This window comes from Pristiophorus japonicus, chromosome 3 (genome assembly GCF_044704955.1).
Source record: "Pristiophorus japonicus isolate sPriJap1 chromosome 3, sPriJap1.hap1, whole genome shotgun sequence".
Taxonomy (NCBI): domain Eukaryota; kingdom Metazoa; phylum Chordata; class Chondrichthyes; family Pristiophoridae; genus Pristiophorus; species Pristiophorus japonicus.
This window is the reverse complement of record NC_091979.1, coordinates 71,232,912-71,252,915: the sequence shown is the minus strand read 5'-3', so window position 1 is coordinate 71,252,915 and position 20,004 is coordinate 71,232,912. Positions and strand designations below refer to the sequence as shown.

The 20,004-nt window shown below is 42.6% G+C and overlaps 1 protein-coding gene across 1 annotated transcript in view; it reads right to left on the bottom strand.

Moving 5' to 3' along the window:
- Window positions 1-20,004, bottom strand: part of LOC139259757 (actin-related protein 3) — an 86,476-nt gene that overhangs the window by 18,262 nt on the left and 48,210 nt on the right. Inside the window, exons 4-6 of the mRNA XM_070875458.1 lie at window positions 17,577-17,687; window positions 16,898-16,993; window positions 14,648-14,755 (exon numbers count right to left, since the gene is read on the bottom strand). Of these exons, the coding sequence (XP_070731559.1) occupies window positions 14,648-14,755; window positions 16,898-16,993; window positions 17,577-17,687 (315 nt within the window). The remainder of the gene's footprint in view (window positions 1-14,647; window positions 14,756-16,897; window positions 16,994-17,576; window positions 17,688-20,004) is intronic.

The window sequence follows — 20,004 nt, the reverse complement described above, 5'->3', positions numbered from 1 at the left end:
ATTTTGGCACATAAATCTTGGATCATAAATTAAAACCACAATTTCAAGACAATAGAGATATTAAAATGAAGTGCAATGGGGGAAATAAAGATACTTGTAGGAATTGCACACTATCCAGAAGACTTTATATTCTCAGTTGATCTCCTGTGGTGTCATATTTATAAACTGTACACTGCTTACAAATATGTTGACATCACTTCTTAACTCAGTGGAGGATTGATGACATGTTGAATTTGAAACAATCTTCAAATCGCTCCACAAACTTGCCCCAATACATCTCTGCAACGTCTCATTGCAATGAATTAAATACAGCCCTGAAGTATTGGGACGGAAAGCGGGTCAGCTTGGCAATAAGCCAATGAACTGGACAATCAATTGGGTTGAAAGTTAAAAAACAACACCTCAGTAACAACCAGGGGAGGAATCAGGTTGCCATGGCAATAAACTCTTGGTTTTCACAAATAAAGAAACCTAATTCAGCAATGCCATGTTTGAATGTACGTAACTGAGAATTAAAAGAGCAATTTATTTTAAAACATGAGCAGATTGTATGAATAAAAATTTGGCACAAATCAGCTTATTGTGTTTGAATTGTTGCTGTCAGTTGCTCAGGAGATCTAGGTCAGAATGGTGTTGGGAGGCAGATTTAGGATAAACAAGGAGAAATTGTCACATGGGCAAAATAGGTCAATGAGAAGGAATCATCTGAAAAAAGTTGTTTAAAAAATTTTCAATTGTATTTTGAAGTGTGACAAAGAGGGCTCAACACCCAAGCGTGATCAATGGTTGCAGCAAGTAAAGTTAAATAGTCAGGAAGTGCATGCATGCTGTATACAATACATAGAAACATAGAAAATAGGTGCAGGAGTAGGCCATTCGGCCCTTCGAGCCTGCACCACCATTCAATAAGATCATGGCTGATCATTCACCTTAGTACCCCTTTCCTGCTTTCTCTCCATACCCCTTGATCCCTTTAGCCGTAAGGGCCATATCTAACTCCCTCTTGAATATATCCAATGAACAGGAATCAACAACTCTCTGTGGTAAGGAATTCCAGAGGTTAACAACTCTCTGAGTGAAGAAGTTTCTCCGCATGTCAGTCCTAAATGGCTTATCCCTTATCCTTAGACTGTGACCCCTGGTTCTGGACTTCCCCAACATTGGGAACATTCTTCCTGCATCTAACCTGTCGAAACCCGTCAGAATTTTAAACGTTTCTATGAGATCCCCTCTCATTCTTCTGAACTCCAGTGAATACAAGCCCAGTTGATCCAGTCTTTCTTGATATGTCAGTCCCGCCATCCCGGGAATCAGTCTGGTGAACCTTCGCTGCACTCCCTCAATAGCAAGAATGTCCTTCCTCAAGTTAGGAGACCAAAACTGTACACAATACTCCAGGTGTGGCCTCACCAAGGCCCTGTACAACTGCAGGAATGCCTCCCTGCCCCTGTACTCAAATCCCCTCGCTATGAAGATCAACATGCCATTTGCTTTCTTAACCGCCCGCTGTACCTGCATGCCAACCTTCAATGACTGATGTACCATGACACCCAGGTCTCGTTGCACCTCCCCTTTTCCTAATCTGTCACCATTCAGATAATAGTCTGTCTCTCTGTTTTTACCACCAAAGTGCATAACCTCACATTTATCCACATTATACTTCATCTGCCATGCATTTGCCCACTCACCTAACCTATCCAAGTCACTCTGCAGCCTCATCCTCCTCGCAGATCACACTGCCACCCAACTTAGTGTCATCCACAAATTTGGAGATACTACATTTAATCCCCTTGTCTAAATCATTAATGTACAGTGTAAACAGCTGGGGCCCCAGCACAGAACCTTACGGTACCCCACTAGTCACTGCCTGCCATTCTGAAAAGTACCCATTTACTCCTACTCTTTGCTTCCTGTCTGACAACCAGTTTTCAATCCACGTCAGTACACTACCCCCAATCCCATGTGCTTTAACTTTGCACATTAATCTCTTGTGTGGGGCCTTGTCGAAAGCCTTCTGAAAGTCCAAATATACCACATCAACTGGTTCTCCCTTGTCCACTCTACTGGAAACATCCTCAAAAAATTCCAAAAGATTTGTCAAGCATGATTTCCCTTTCACAAATCCATGCTGACTTTGACCTATCATGTCACCTCTTTCCAAAGGCGCTGCTGTGACATCCTTAATTGATTCCATCATTTTACCCACTACTGAGGTCAGGCTGACCGGTCCATAATTCCCTGGTTTCTCTCTTCCTCCTTTTTTTAAAAAGTGGGGTTATATTGGCTACCCTCCACTCGATAGGAACTGATCCAGAGTCAATGGAATGTTGGAAAATGACTGTCAATGCATCCGCTATTTCCAAGGCCACTTCCTTAAGTACTCTGGGATGCAGTCCATCAGGCCCTGGGGATTTATCGGCCTTCAATCCCATCAATTTCTCCAACACAATTTCCCGACTAATAAAGATTTCCCTCAGTTCCTCCTCCTTACTAGACCCTCTGACCCCTTTTATATCCGGAAGGTTGTTTGTGTCCTCCTTAGTGAATACCGAACCAAAGTACTTGTTCAATTGGTCTGCCATTTCTTTGTTCCCCGTTATGACTTCCCCTGATTCTGACTGCAGGGGACCTACGTTTGTCTTTACTCACCTTTTTCTCTTTACATACCTACAGAAACTTTTGCAATCCGCCTTAATGTTCCCTGCAAGCTTCTTCTCGTACTCCATTTTCCCTGCCCTAATCAAACCTTTTGTCCTCCTCTGCTGAGTTCTAAATTTCTCCCAGTCCCTGGGTTCGCTGCTATTTCTGGCCAATTTGTATGCCACTTCCTTGGCTTTGATACTATCCCTGATTTCCTTTGATAGCCACGGTTGAGCCACCTTCCCTTTCTTATTTTTACGCCAGACAGGAATGTACAATTGTTGTAATTCATCCATGCGGTCTCTAAATGTCTGCCATTGCCCATCCACAGTCAACCCCTTACGTATCATTCGCCAATCTATCCTAGCCAATTCACGCCTCATACCTTCAAAGTTACCCTTCTTTAAGTTCTGGACCATGGTCTCTGAATTAACTGTTTCATTCTCCATCCTAATGTAGAATTCCACCATATTATGGTCACTCTTCCCCAAGGGGCCTCGCACAATGAGATTGCTAATTAATCCTCTCTCATTACACAACACCCAGTCTAAGATGGCCTCCCCCCTAGTTGGTTCCTCGACATATTGGTCGAGAAAACCATCCCTTATGCACTCCAGGAAATCCTCCTCCACCGTATTGCTTCCAGTTTGGCTAGCCCAATCTATGTACATATTAAAGTCACCCATTATAACTGCTGCACCTTTATTGCATGCACCCCTAATTTCCTGTTTGATGCCCTCCCCAACATCACTACTACTGTTTGGAGGTCTGTACACAACTCCCACTAATGTTTTTTGCCCTTTGGTGTTCTGCAGCTCTACCCATATAGATTCCACATCATCCAAGCTAATGTCTTTCCTAACTATTGCATTAATCTCCTCTTTAACCAGCAATGATACCCCACCTCCTTTTCCTTTTATTCTATCCTTCCTGAATGTTGAATACCCCTGGATGTTGAGTTCCCAGCCCTGATCATCCTGGAGCCACGTCTCCGTAATCCCAATCACATCATATTTGTTAACATCTATTTGCACAGTTAATTCATCCACCTTATTGCGGATACTCCTTGCATTAAGACACAAAGCCTTCAGGCTTGTTTTTTTAACACCCTTTGTCCTTTTAGAATTTTGCTGTGCAGTGGCCCTTTTTGTTCTTTGCCTTGGGTTTCTCTGCCCTCCACTTTTCCTCATCTCCTTTCTGTCTTTTGCTTTTGCCTCCTTTTTGTCTCTCTGTCTCCCTGCATAGGTTTCCATTCCCCTGCCATATTAGTTTAACTCCTCCCCAACAGCACTAGCAAACACTCCCCCTAGGACATTGGTTCCGGTCCTGCCCAGGTGCAGACCGTCCGGTTTGTACTGGTCCCACCTCCCCCAGAACCGGTTCCAATGCCCCAGGAATTTGAATCCCTCCCTGCTGCACCACTGCTCAAGCCACGTATTCATCTGCGCTATCCTGCGATTCCTACTCTGACTAGCACGTGGCACTGGTAGCAATCCCGAGATTACTACTTTTGAGGTCCTACTTTTTAATTTAGCTCCTAGCTCCTTAAATTCATTTCGTAGGACCTCATCCCTTTTTTTACCTATGTCATTGGTACCAATGTGCACCACGACAACTGGCTGTTCTCCCTCCCATTTCAGAATGTCCTGCACCCGCTCCGAGACATCCTTGACCCTTGCACCAGGGAGGCAACATACCATCCTGGAGTCTCGGTTGCAGCCGCAGAAACGCCTATCTATTCCCCTCACCATTGAATCCCCTATCACTATCGCACTCCCAATCTTTTTCCTGCCCTCCTTTGCAGCATAGCCAGCCACGGTGCCATGAACTTGGCTGCTGCTGCCCTCCCCTGATGAGTCATCCCCCCCAACAGTACTCAAAGCAGTGTATCTGTTTTGCAGGGGGATGACCACAGGGGACCCCTGCACTACCTTCCTTGCACTACTCTTCCTGCTGGTCTTCCATTCGCTATCTGGCTGAGGACCCTTCTCCTGCAGTAAGACCAACTCACTAATAAGGATTTTCCTCAGTTCCTCCTTCTTACTAGACCCTCTGACCCCTTTTATATCCGGAAGGTTGTTTGTGTCTTCCTTAGTGAATACCGAACCAAAGTACTTGTTCAATTGGTCTGCCATTTCTTTGTTCCCCATTATGACTTCCCCTGATTCTGACTGCAGGGGACCTACGTTTGTCTTTACTAACCTTTTTCTCTTTACATATCTATAGAAACTTTTGCAGTCCGTCTTAATGTTACCTGCAAGCTTCTTCTCATACTCCATTTTCCCTGCCCTAATCAAACCCTGTGTCCTCCTCTGCTGAGTTCTAAATTTCTCCCAGTCCCCAGGTTCACTGCTATTTCTGGTCAATTTGTATGCCACTTCCTTGGCTTTAATACTATCCCTGATTTCCCTTGATAGCCACGGTTGAGCCATCTTCCCTTTTTTATTTTTACGCCAGACAGGGATGTACAATTGTTGTAGTTCATCCATGCAGTCTCTAAATGTCTGCCCTTGCCCATCCACTGTCAACCCCTTAAATATCATTCGCCAATCTATCCTAGCCAATTCAGGAAATGGCCATAGAAATATTGGATGCATTGGTGATCATTTTCCAACAGTCTATCGATTCTGGATCAGTTCCTATGGACTGGAGGGTAGCTAATGTAACACCATTGTTTAAAAAAAGGGAGAGAAAATGGGTAATTATAGACCGGTTAGCCTGACATCAGTAGTGGGGAAAATGTTGGAATCAATTATTAAAAATGAAATAGCAGTGCATTTGGAAAGCAGTGACAGGATCGGTCCAAGTCAACATGGATTTATGAAAGGGAAATCATGCTTGACAAATCTTCTGGAATTTTTTTGAGGATGTAACTAGTAGAGTGGACAAAGGAGAACCAGTGGATATGGTGTATTCGGACTTTCAAAAGGCTTTTGACAAAGTTCCACACAAGAGATTGTTGTGCAAAATCAAAGCACATGGTTTTGGGGGTAATGTACTGACGTGGATAGAGAACTGGTTGGCAGACAGGAAGCAGAGAGTCGGGATAAACGGGTTCTTTACAGAATGGCAGGCAGTGACTAGTGGGGTGCCGCAGGGCTCAGTGCTGGGACCCCAGGTCTTTACAATATACATTAATGATTTAGATGAAGGAATTGAGTGTAATATCTCCACGTTTGCAGATGACACTAAACTGGGTGGCGGTGTGAGCTGTGAGGAGGACGCTAAAAGGCTGCAGGGTGACTTGGACAGGTTAGGTGAGTGGGCCAATGCATGGCACATGCAGTATAATGTGGATAAATGTGAGGTTATCCACTTTGGTGGCAAAAACACGAAGGCAGATTATCTGAATGGCGGCAGATTAGGAAAGGGGAGGTGCAACGAGACCTGGGTGTCATGGTTCATCAGTCATTGAAAGTTGGCATGCAGGTACAGCAGGCGGCAAATGGTATGTTGGCCTTCATAGCTAGGGGATTTGAGTATTGGAGCAGGGAGGTCTTACTGCAGTTGTACAGGGCCTTGGTGAGGCCTCACCTGGAATATTGTGTTCAGTTTTGGTCTCTTAATCTGAGGAAGGACATTCTTGCTATTGAGGGAGTGCAGCAAAGGTTCACCAGACTGATTCCCGGGATAGCGGGACTGACATATGAGGAGACTGGATCAACTGGGCCTTTATACGCTGGAGTTTAGAAGGATGAGAGGGGATCTCAGCGAAACTTAAGATTCTGACGGGACTGGACAGATGCGGGAAGAATGTTCCTGATGATGGGGAAGCCCAGAACGAGGGGACACAGTCTTAGGATAAGGGGTAGGCCATTTAGTACTGAGATAAGGAGAAACTTCTTCACTCAGAGTTGTTAACCTGTGGAATTCCCTGCTGCAGAGTTGTTGATGCCAGTTCTTTGGATATATTCAAGAGGGAGTTAGATATGGTCCTTACGGCTAAAGGGATCAAGGGGTATGGAGAGAAAGCAGGAAAGGGGTACTGAGGGAATGATCAGCCATGATCTTATTGAATGGTGGTGCAGGTTCGAAGGGCCATATTGGCCTACTCCTGCATTATTTTCTATGTTTCTAATTTACCTTTACAAGTCCTGACCTCAACTACTCATATGAACACAGAAAAGGAGTCGGCCATTCAACCCCTCGAGCCATTCAATTAGATCATGCTCTTTTGAAGAGCAATCCTGTTAGTCCCACCCCCATGCTATTTCCCCATATCCCTGTAATTTTTTCTCCATCAAGTATTTATCCAATTCCCCTTTGGTGGCTATGACTGAATCTGTATCCACCACCCTTTAACAGGCAGTGCATTCCAAATCCTAACCACTCATTGCTAAAAAGATTTCCTCATGACACCTCTGGTTTTTTTGTCAATTACCTTAAATCAGTGCCCTCTCGTTATCGACCTTCAGCCACTGGAAACAGTTTATCTTTATTTACTCTAACTCCTTCATGATTTTGAACAACTCTATCAAGCCTACTCTACTCCAAACAACCCCAGCTTCTCCAGCCTATAGACGCAATTGTAATCCCTCATCCCTCGAACCATTCTAGTAAATCTATTCTGTACATTCTAAAGCCTTCACGTCCTTCCGAAAGTGCGGTGCCCAGAATTGGACACAATACTCCAGCTGGGGACAAACTAGTGTTTTATATAGGTTCAGCATAACTTTCTGTATTTTGTATTCAATGCCTCCATTCATAAAGCCCAGGACTGCATATACTTTATTCCTGTTACCCTGTTCTGTCACCTTCAGCATAGGCAGTCCCTTGGAATCGAGGAGGGCTTGCTTCCACTCTTAAAATGAGTCCTTAGATGGCTGAACAGTCCAATACGAGAGCCATAGTCCCCGTCACAGGTGGGACAGATGGTCACTGAGGGTAAGGAATGGTGGGACAGATTTGCCGCACGCTCGTTCTGCTGCCTGCGCTTGATTGCTGCATGCTCTCTGCGACAAGACTCGAATGCTCAGCGCCCTCCCGGATGCACTTCCTCTAGTGCGGTCTTTGGCCAGGGACTCTCAGGTGTCAGTGGGGATGTTGTACTTTATCAGGGAGGCTTTGAGGGTGTCCTTGTAACGTTTCCTCTGCCCACCTTTGGCTCGTTTGCCTGTCACCTTCAAAGATTTGTGCACCAACATCCCCACGTCTCTTCTTGCATCCCCTTTAAAATTGTACCATTTAACTTGTATTGTCTCTCCTCATTCTTCCTTCCAAAGTGTGTCACCTCACACTTTTCTGCATTGAATTTCATCTGCTATGTGTACGCCCATTCCACCAGCCTGTCTATGTCCTCTTTAAGTCGATCACTATCTTCCTCACTGTTTACTACACTTCCAAATTTAGTGTCATCTGTAAATTTCAAAATTGTGCCTTGTAATACCCCCCACCCCCCGCCAAGTCAAGTCATTAATGTACATCAAAAGCAGTTGTCCTAGTACTGAACCTTGGGGGAACTCCACTGTATACCTCCCTTGTCCGAAAAACAGACAATCACCACAATCCTGCTCTCTATCCCTTATCCAATTTTGTATCCATGTTGCTACTGCCCCTTTTATCCCATGGGCTTCAATTTTAATAACAAGCCCAATATGTGGTACTTTATCAAACACCTTTTGAAAGTCCATATACATATTAACTGTATTGCCCTCATCCAACCTCTGTTAGGTCATGAAAAAACTCAATTAAATTGATTTGACCTTAAATACGTGCTGGCTCTTTTTTAGTCCCCGCTTGTCCAAGTGGCTGTTAATTTTCTCCTGGAGTATTGTTTCTAAAAGCTTTCCCACTACTGACTTTAATCTGACTGGCCTGTAATTAACAGGTTTATCCTTCTCCCCTTTTTTGAAAAGGTGTAACATTTGCAATCCTCCAGTACTTTGGCACCACCCCTGTATCTAAGGAGGTTTGGAAGATTGTGGCTAACATCTCTGCAATTTCTACCCTTAGTTCCCTCAGCAATCTAGGATGTAGCCCATCCTGACCGAGTGACTTTTTATAATTAGTTCATGGGATGAGAGCTTCTCTGGCAAGGCCAGCATTTATTGGCTGTCCCTAATTAAGATGGTGGTGAGCCACCTCTTGAACCACTGCAATCTGTGTGGTGACAGTACTCCCACAGCGATGTTAGGGAGCGAGTTCCAGGATTTTGACCCAGCGACGATCAAGGAACGCTGATATACTTCCAAGTCAGGATGGTGTGTGACTTGGAGGGGAACATGGAGGTGGTGGTATTCCCTTGCGCCTGCTGCCCTTGCCCTTCTCGGTGAAAAAGTTTGCTGGTTTGGGAGGTGCTGCCAAAGAAGCTTTGGCAAGTTGCTGCAGTGCATCTTGTAGATAGCACATACTGCAGCCACGGTACATCAGTGATGGAGGGAATGAATGTTTAAGGTGGTGGATGGCATGCCAAACAAGCGGACTGCTTTGTCCTGGGTGTCGAACTTCTTGTGTTGTTGGAGCTGCACTCATCCAGGCAAATGGAGAGTATTCTATTACACTCTTGACTTGTGCCTTGTGGGTGGTGGAAAAGCTTTGGGGAGTCAGGTGAGACACCCGTCGCAGAATACCTAGCCTTTGACCTGCACTTGTTGCCACAGTATTTGTTTTTCACCCATTTAAGTTTCTGGTCAACGGTGACCCCCAGGAACTACAGCGCTTTAATCTGATCCAATTGTTATGGGATCGCTTAGCCTTGTCTATTGCATGCTGTTTCTGCTTTTTAGCATACATGTAGTCCTGTGTTGCACCTTCCCCTGGTTGGCAGCTCATTTTTAGGTACGCCTGGTGCAGCTCCTGGCATGCTCTTCTACTTTCATCACTGAACCAAGGTTGGTCCCCTGGCTTGATGGTAATGGTAGAGTGAGGAATATGCCGTGCCATGAGGTTACAGATTGTGGTGAAATACAATTCTGCTGCTGGCCCACAGCGCCTCATGGATGGCCAGTTTTGTACTGCTAGATTTGTTCTGAATCTATCCCATTTATTATTTATAAATACTCTGCTCCTCCCCTTAGAGAGGAGCAAGGATAATCAAGGTTAACAGAAAGCAGCTGGAAATGATTGCTATTTAAAAGATTGTTCAGTTGTGGAATTTTGCAACTTTAAGAATGTGATACTGGAACCAATCAGGTGCACAGTAAAATACACTATATGCATGTTTGACAAGCAATTTCTGACAAACACACTAGACACTTCTTTACTGTAGGCATTATAGTGTCGATCGTGCATGCCCAATTTCAGACATCTCATTGCTATGTGGTAACTATGTGACCGTAAATGCATCATCATGTGGTTACCACAGATCAATTCCCATGGTTCTGCTTTAAAAATCTCCCTGCAGCCTCGCTTGGCTCTTGTCTCGCTCCCTCTGCAACACCAGCTGAAGTCCTCACACACAGGCCAACCAATTACTTTGTCGGGGTTAGTACAGCTTGTAGCAATTGTGGGGGCCTGGACGCAAGATCAAGTTAAGCCTGTCCAAGGCCAAGTTTCTGGTACAGTGTGGGCTTCCCCTCAGTCAGCTGGGCTGCTAGAATGACTCAACCTCCTTGTTGGATTCAAGTACAGCCCCTCCACCACAAGAGGTGCCAAAGAGGTGGAATGTGTGTGTAAAATAGTGACACTGACTCAAGTTCTTACTTTTTCTCGGAAGAGACTGGACTTAAACAGGATATGCAAATATTTACCAATTGATATCTCAAGTTATGATAGGATTGAAAACCAATACCTCAATAGTGGCTTCCATTTTGCAGGAACTAAACATTACTGACATTTACTTCACCATTACTGGGTGTATCTCTACAAAAATAAACTTCTCAACTCTTTGGACAGTAGCCAAGTCAGTGGCCATATTACTTCCTCTTTCAGTGTCTACCGTTCCTCTTTTCATTCTTTCCAATCTTACTTATTTTATTCACTACTCCCTCTTCAGTTTATTTCCAGCCTGGTTGCTCTTTACTCATCCCTCCCATGACAGCTCCCGTTGTACTCTGTCCCATCCCCCACCCACCTGAATACCAGCTCCCACTGAACTCATCTTCAGTGCCAGCTCCTGTTGCTCTCTTCACCATCTCCTCTCAGTGTTAGATTATACATACCTCATTGCCCATACCCTTCAATGTTATCTCCTAATGCCCTCATGTCGGCTCCTGCTGCACTTCCCCCTCAGTGTTGGCTTCCACTGCTCTGCTCCCAGAGTTCCAGCTTCTGCTGTTCTCCCCTCAGCATCAGCTCCTGCTGCTCTTCCCACTCTCCTCCTTTCAGTGACAGCTGCCACTTCTCTCCTCCTCAATGTCAGCCCCTATCGTGATAACTCTGAACTTCCACTGTTCTCCCCACTCCGCTGGTGCCAACACCCTCCTCTCATCAAAGGTTATCAGTGGAGCAAAACAAAATCACAAAAAAAACTCAAGATAACAAAACAAACAGAACAAAAATTGAAGAAAACAACAAAGGACACAGTAGGTAATAAACAAGATATAAAAGAGACACAAGAAAAACATGATTTTCATTAGGTCCTCAGTTTTTCTCCAATGTTTCACCATGAACTCCACAGGAGTTCTGGATATAAAATGATTGAAGGCCCCTGTTCTCCCCACCCTTGAGGCCGCTTGATATTAACAGCCCCAAGTTTCCAAGTCGCAGGCCTTAACCCAACCCAAGCTTTTGCATTCCTCCTAACCCTGGCTACCAGGCATCACAGTAGCTCTCAAATGCACCAGAATTGATTGGGCCTGTGGATCCATACAGAAAGAAAGATTTCTTTATGAGAAAAGTCAGAGATAAACTAGTTAATAAAAGACAAAAGCAAATTGCCAGTATCCAGGGCCCCAAATACTCCTTCCAGGTTAACAGCGATTTACTTGTACTTCTTTCAATTTAGTATACTGTATTCGCTGCTCACGATGTGGTCTCTGCTACATTGGGGAGACCAAACGTAGATTGGGTGACCGCTTTGCAGAGCACCTCCGTTCTGTTCACAAGTGTGACCCTGAGCTTCCGCTCGTCTGTCACTTTAATTCTCCACTCCATTCCCACTTTGACACCTCCGTCCTCAGTCTCCTACACTGTTCCAACGAAGCTCAACGCAAACTTGAGGAACAGTACCTCATCTTTCGTTTAGGTGCTTTGCAGCCTTCTGGACTCATCGAGTTCAACAATTTCAGGACATAATCGCTGCCAATCCTTGCCCCCCCCCCCACCGAGCCTGTTTCTTTTTTTCCTCCTTGTCCTTAATGGTCATTATCCCGCAATCCACACCCTATCTTGATGAATGTTTTTTCCATCTCCTGGCATTACCATTTGAATTTGGGTCATCATCCCTTTTGTCTCTCCAATCTCTCCTGTCTTCTAACCTATCACAGACCTTCCCTTTTGTTATTTTTCCTCTCCCCCTTTCAGTGCTTGTTAAGAATCCATTCTTTCTGAACACACTCCAGTTCTGACGAAGGGTCATCGACCTCAAACGTTAATTTTGCTTTCTCTCCACAGATGCTGTCTGACCCGCTGAGATTTCCAGCATTTTCTATAGTTAATAAAAGATTTGCATTTGATCTTTGAAGGTTTTGTATTGATGCATGTATTGGCGGAAAAAATAAATGACCCTTCCATAAAAGGAGAAAATAATGTCAGTTTTATTGGTCAAGTCTACAAGACAATAAACAGCAAGTTATAAATCTTACTCCTGTTAAGTGAATTTTCTTGTCGGGTGATTAGCTACAGAAAAAAAACTGTAAACTACTATCTGACAGTTAAATGATATACCAGAGTAAATACAGCACTGTTATTTTCACAAATTCCTTTTGCTTGCAGTCAAAATTGCTAAATTTAACTTTAACAGGCTTTAAGCTGTTCATGGACCATGACAAATGTAACAAATAGATTTGCTGGGAATTGCTGGGCAGGTTTTCTGAGATCAACTGTCCTTTAAACCACAGGAAATTACATCACTCTCACCGGAAAAGCAGCCCACAGCAGTTCTCTGAAGAGCAATATTTTACTTGTCAATACCATTTATGGTGAACTATTCTCCCTTTCAAACTATAAGGAATAAAAGCAAAGGACACTTTTATTTGGTAACATTAGCATTTACTTTATGGAAAGCAGATTCTTCAATTATTTAGTTGAGTGAAACACTAGCTTTATAATCAAACTATAGAAGAGTCAGTTGGATAATGTGTGATGAAGCCAAGGAGAAACATACTCTTAACAAAATTAGATGTTAAAACTTATTTAAATAAGGGGCAGGGAGTCCTCCTCCCGACTCCACATTCAAACTACATGGGCCACTGCTGGCCACCTGTCTCCTTTTCACCTCCCACACCCCCAATCGTGACCTCAACTTTCTTCCAAGACTCTTTCTCTTCACTATCCTTGAGGTATATGCATATGGCTGAACAACTCTGACCATGGGGAAAGAGGTAAAATATCTTGACTCCAACCATTGGCTACTCGACATCCAAGTTTACACATTTAACTTGTGGAAAACTGTTGGCATGAGTCTTTTACAGTTTGGAACAGTGCATCAGCACAACAAAACCACTGCACCTATAATGCAGTATTTGAATTAATTAAAAATGGATATTTAAGAGCCAAGAGGCCTTTCAACACTACCATTTTGAGCTGTGGGCCATCCTTCACAAGAGTGACTAGCCATTGAAAAATCACTGAGGATCAGGAAGCCCAGAAATATTTTGCCAGACTGGTTGTAATTTGTACTAAAAAATATTTTGGTTTAGACTGACCTTGAGACCACACAGTTCGGTACAAAATGCTACTCAGCGAAAATTTACGTCATGTGTAATGAAAATTGGACAAGCACACAACTTTATTGAGATGCTGGGATAGGAGTTGGAACCAGTATTTTTTTCCCCTTTTACCATCTTTATGCTCTCTACATGAGAAAACAATTCCTGGAACTAGACATGTGAACTAGCTTTATAACAAATTAAGAACAATTTGAGGGAAGATTATGTCATTGCAATGGCTTATTAAAAAAAGTCAATTCTAATCACGACAGAGAATATCAAATTCATAGTAAAATGACCAGCTATTACCATATCTATAAATATAAAAACAGCAGATACCAGTGAAATAAGCTTCATCACCAGTTCTTCAACCACCAGTTTTTTTTTTTTTTTAAAGTAGGTTGCTTTTTATGTAACAGTGGCTTCTAACTTTTGTGTGTATATGACTCGAGCCAGGGACCCCATCCTAACTTCCGAAAGACAACATCAACTGCCAACAAATGACTTGCCAGTAAATGGTTAATAAATTCTCAAGACAATGTTCACAGCACACAGTATGCATGGCTCTCAATGGAGAGGTAGCCAATTACTTTATGGGACTTCAGTTTGCAAATCTACATTAAAATAAAAGTTACAAGGCAAATACAGTTAATTACTACATGTCTTTTAAAATGTTTACAATTCTTACCCTTTACTGGAGTTCCAAAAACATCGAACAGCATCAGCAGCACTGGAGTGCTACAAATCCATTGAGCACATCCACTCCAGAGCAGGAGGAAAGATATCTACCAGTCTTATAGAAAACTGATCAGGATAATTTTCTTTTTGTTCTTTATGTCTCTCCTTACCTTCCAGTATCAGCTATATATTGGCTAATACTCAAGAGACTTCAAAGAAAACACAGGCCGAATGTGTCTCTAACAGGACTAATAAACATCAAACCTTCACGTTGTGGAAAAGATGCTCTGAAAAGGATTTTCTTTGCCTTATAATCTAGGAATACTGGAGCGAACTATAGTAGTCCCAGAAATGTCCCAGTTAAGATCAGTTCAGCTAAGCCACACTGATCAAGTATTGAACTGGAATCTCCCTAGCCTGTATGGCTTTTAGCCATTGGGGGAAGCCATCAAATTTTGGTTTGAAAGTACTGTACAAAAATCAACTAGTTTTACTGTTCAAATATAAAGCTGAACTTCAGACAATCTATTTCAATTTGTAGATTGTAAGGCAGACTTTGATGCATTTTGAAAAATACTTACCACTGGAATTACATGAGTGACACCATCCCCACTGTCTATAACCGTTCCAGTCAGTGTTCGCTCTCCAACTTGTCGAGATGTCCATGAGGCAGCTAAGGCAAGGACAGCCTGAAGATAAACAAAATAAAGGGTTGCATTTCAATCCTAAATAAAGGATATTTAAAAAGAATTGTGCTCTAGTTAACATTAACATTGTTTAATGGTATGAACTATAAGATGCTGCAAGGACTTAGCATAGGTAGATTTTCATTGCTCATGTACGAGCAATATGAATTTAGTACTTTTTACAATTTGAGCAACCCATCTAATCTTCACGAAGTTATTCATATACCATTGTTGAAAAAAAAGCATAATGTCATTTAGATTCTTCTGGCAGCATAGGTTAAGGATGCCAAGTCTAACAGCATTCTGACTAAGAGGGAATTATATATTGGCAAGTCTCTGATCAAGGTTAGAATTCAGGGGGTGGTGAAGAAAAGACAGAGACACACAAAAAATGCTGGAGATAGAAGGGACCTTGTCAGGACAATTATAGTATGTGCCTGGAATGGAGATCAGGCTTTATAACCTATGGAGTTAAACATCTGCTTTAAGATAAAAAACAAACTGGGAGATGATGACTGAATGGGTATTATCTATGGATGATTGGGGGTTGGGTTTGCAAAAAAAAAAGAGAAGGAAAGGAAATTGAGGAATTTCAGATTGAGTAATGCTATTGAAGAAGTACATCAGATTGGAAATAGAACCACAGCGAAATTGAGGAACTGTGGAATCCAGTTGCCTTGAAGAATGCAACAGTTAAGAGGAAACTGTAAATGCCTCCTCAAAATGCTAAGCTGGATCAAGTACACTTCCTCTGGTTTCACACAACAACAGGGAAATGACACAGCCATTAGTGGCTTTATCCTACAAGTTGAACTCAGGATGGCTACAATAAGAAAAAAGCACAATAGTGTAAGGTGGCTGTCTAACTGCAGAGAAAAACAACTCCTGGAATGTGGACACATTCAGAGAAAGTTTTAAGAAAATAATCAAGACAGAAATCTTCAACTGTGTTAAGTCAAGCCTATTCTACAAAATGCTCCCCAGCAAGATAATTGCTGCATGTGTATTGTTGGCTGTGCTAGGGGTCAGAGAATCATCTCCAAATCCCATCAAGGAGTCAGGCCAGCTAAATGCATAAGGTGGAAAAGGGTCTAACATTGATATTTCAGGAATCCTATCCTCAACTCTTTTCTGTTCGCTACAAGGCATTGGATAAATGCCAAGTAACTCACAGATGTTTTTGTTTTCAATTCCTATCTTGCATGAAACATCGCTTGCGATAAAGGACTCGTCACCAAGACCATCTTGATCACGGACAGCAGGCTAGGAAACTCTGTACACGAGTCCTTTCGCATAAGAGATGCCAGGAATTTACTTTCCTTCCACAATATAGCACCACTTGTGGAAAAGCCTATTGATCAGAACTTACTGGTGAAGTATAACAGGAGATATCAACAGCAACTGTGGATTTTCCTCTTCAAGGTGGTGAATAGGAAAGAAGTCTGATGGAGGAACTAAAGCCACTGTGAAGGATCTCAATGGAACAGCATTCCTTAAGTAATTTCTCAGCAATTGTTGAAAGTGGCTAAGGCCCAATATCCAAACACTATTGCTACTGAATTTGAGTCTGTGAGCTTGTCTTCAAGATAGAGATGGCTGGCATTGCATTGGACAACCGAGAACTAGGTACAGCTGGTAATCTGTTGCTGGGTGCAATGAAGTGGAAGATGGCGACATCAGGAAATACAAAGAGTGAGGCCAAGATTCAGAGGAATAAAATCCCAAGGCGGTGAAGCTATCTTAACAATGGAGCTATTGTGCTCCACTGGAACAGCAAAAACAAATTGCAACCACAGGCATCATGTTCCTGAAGCAGTAACTGAGACGGCAGCATCAAAATGGGCATCATTACAGTCAGTGGAATCTCTTAATTTTTCTAATCAATAAATAACTGTGCTGCAAGTTTTTAATATAGTTAAATATTTGCACTGAATAACTGATTAACCATCTTAAAAAATGCACCAAGAACAAACATTGAAATGATGCTGTTCAAATTCTAGTCTACTGAATGGGTCCCAGATGATTGCTTCGTAAGAGTCTCGGTGCATTAAAATCTCACGGAAATACCATAGTAACACAAACATCTAGCAAGTTAACAATTGATTTACTGACACTGAATTATAGATGAGCAAAGTTTCACCTTACCTGGACAGCAATGTAAAGGCCTGGCACATTGAAGGATTCAAACATGATCTCAGCAGTATATTCTCTGTTTTCTGGAGTATTTAATGGTGGTTCAGTCTGTTGAAGATATAATTCAAGCTTTTAAGCAAACTGCAGCTGAAATATTGTAGTCATGTATTTTGTGCACATATAATTCAAAAAGCATTGCAACAATTTACTTTAGTACTTGGACTAGAAGAGAAAAGGTTGTTTTCTGTGATATCTGGTTAATGACAACTCAATAAAAGTTACTATATTAGAACGCTATCAAAATTAGCAAATTTGACCTCGTCGAATTTCACAAATACCTATGGAAAATCTGCATCATCATTTTAACATATGAAACACAATTCAAGGTTATTATACATCGAGTAAGTTGATTTACTAACCAATTTAATGACTTTCCCCATTAAAAAAGTTTCATCGATTAAAACATGGAATTAATTTTTGGATCACCCATAACTTTTAGCCTCCTTGGCTCAGAACATGCTCCCAGACCTCTACCTATTACTCTATAGCCAACCACAACATGCAATGTTTGCCCTTCAGTTGAACCATGGTGTACAATTATTGCACAACATACTGGAGCTCAAAAACACAGTATTAATTAAGCTTTATATTTATAGTTACTATTTCCACAAAGTGACACAGCTTTACTTACCAAAAGGAAATAATGATCTTCTGGTTCTGCTCGAAGGTATTTAAAGATAACTTGCTCCATAAATCTTTCCATGAGATCCCAGTCTTCAACTATGCCATGGCGAATAGGCCACTGTTGCAAAAATAAATTTGTACATCAATAATTTGCTATTTTGTAAATATAAATGAACCCTTCAATTTAATATATTAAAGCTCAAATATTATAGGTCCATAAAAAGGTTAGAAATTTAAAATGTAACATTTCAGGTTTAACTGAAAACAGAACATAAGAACATAAGAATTAGGAACAGGAGCAGGCCATCTAGCCCCTCGAGCCTGCTCCGCCATTCAACAAGATCATGGCTGATCTGGCCGTGGACTCAGCTCCACTTACCCGCCCACTCCCCGTAACCCTTAATTCCCTTATTGGTTAAAAATCTATCTATCTGTGACTTGAATACATTCAATGAGCTAGCCTCAACTGCTTCCTTGGGCAGAGAATTCCACAGATTCACAACCCTCTGGGAGAAGAAATTCCTTCTCAACTCGGTTTTAAATTGGCTCCCCCGTATTTTGAGGCTGTGCGCCCTAGTTCTAGTCTCCATGACCAGTGGAAACAACCTCTCCGCCTCTATCTTGTCTATCCCTTTCATTATTTAAAATGTTTCTCTAAGATCACCCCTCATCCTTCTGAACTCCAACAAGTAAAGACCCAGTCTACTCAATCTATCATCATAAGGTAACCCCCTCATCTCCGGAATCAGCCTAGTGAATAGTCTCTGTACCCCCTCCAAAGCCATATATCCTTCCTTAAGGTGACCAAAACTGCACGCAGTACTTCAGGTGCGGCCTCACCAATACCCTATACAGTTGCAGCAGGACCTCCCTGCTTTTGTACTCCATCCCTCTCGCAATGAAGGCCAACATTCCATTCGCCTTCCTGATTATCTGCTGCACCTGCAAAGTAACTTTTTGGGATTCATGCACAAGGACCCCCAGGTCCCTCTGCACCTCAGCATGTTGTAATTTCTCCCCGTTCAAATAATATTCCCTTTTACTGTTTTTTTTCCCCCAAGGTGGATGACCTCACACTTTCCGACATTGTATTCCATCTGCCAAACCTTAGCCCATTCGCTTAACCTATCTAAATCTCTTTGCAGCCTCTGTATCCTCTACACAACCCGCTTTCCCACTAATCTTTGTGTCATCTGCAAATTTTGTTACACTACATTCTGTCCCCTCTTCCAGGTCATCTATGTATATTGTAAACAGTTGTGGTCCCAGCACCGACAGAAAGCATCCAGTTTGTGATTTTTGTTTTTGAAGAAGTCACATAAGCAAAGTTGTTGCAGTAAGGCATTATCCCTTCAGTGCCCTCAAATATGCACAAAAGAAGATACATCATTGATCACAATCATTTATTTTAATTGAAATACAGTTTCAAGTTTTGGCAAGCAAGATAAACATACATGAACTACTTCCCCTTTCCCATCAGTACAACTGATGGGGGCCGAAATTGGAGAACTTGACGCCTACTGCTATCCACTGCTGCCAACATTCCTCTCGTCAGACCGCTCAGTGCCACTTTCGTCATGGCCTAGAGTGGGCAGGAGGGGAGAGCCGCCGGGAAGCGCTGCCGCCATCAGCGGACGGCCAATGCGTGTCAGTACACTCCCGCCCGCCGAGATGCCATATTCATGCGGGCGGGAATAAGCAGTGGACCGCTGAGTGCAGGCAGCTCTGTCCTGTAAGTGTGAAGGTGCTGTAAAAAAGGTTAGTGAAGTTTATTTAAATTATTTCTTTACAGGTACTTACCTGGATGGGGTCCCCTGAAGGTCATCAGATGTTTACTTTTTGTTTTTGATGCTTTTATTTTTAGTTCTTTGACCCTCCCTGGACCCAACTCTGCTGCCTCTGCTGCCGAGAATGAGAGCTCCCGCCGGCTGCCGCCCAGATTGGCAGCGTATGTTGCAGATTTGCCACCCGCTGACCTTCGAGGGACCTGGGTGATGAAAATCCCGGCCAAAGAACAGTCAGGGACCTCAGCGGCCCTTTGGGTGGAACTTGGACAGGCGGAGGCCTTCACCAAGTTCGGGCCCATGGTAATTTACTGCAAGCGGTTTACATATAGATTGTGAAAAGTATATGTTTACCAAGCTGAACTTATTCTCAACCTAGGCATAGCCTGGAACGGCAGCCATTTCAGTCACAAAACAATAAAGTCAAATTTGGCTATGATCTTCTGCTCATTTCCCACTAAATGTACATATATTTATATTGAATTGATAGCCATCTCAATGAGTGGTGCACATTACTTATTTAACAAAGTACAACTTTATAACTATATAACTGTCCAAACTGAGATCATTCCAATTGATCAGGTATTCTCTCTTCAAAATATATTGTACAGTTTGCAAAGGAAACTATATAAAGCTTCCTGCTAGTGGTCA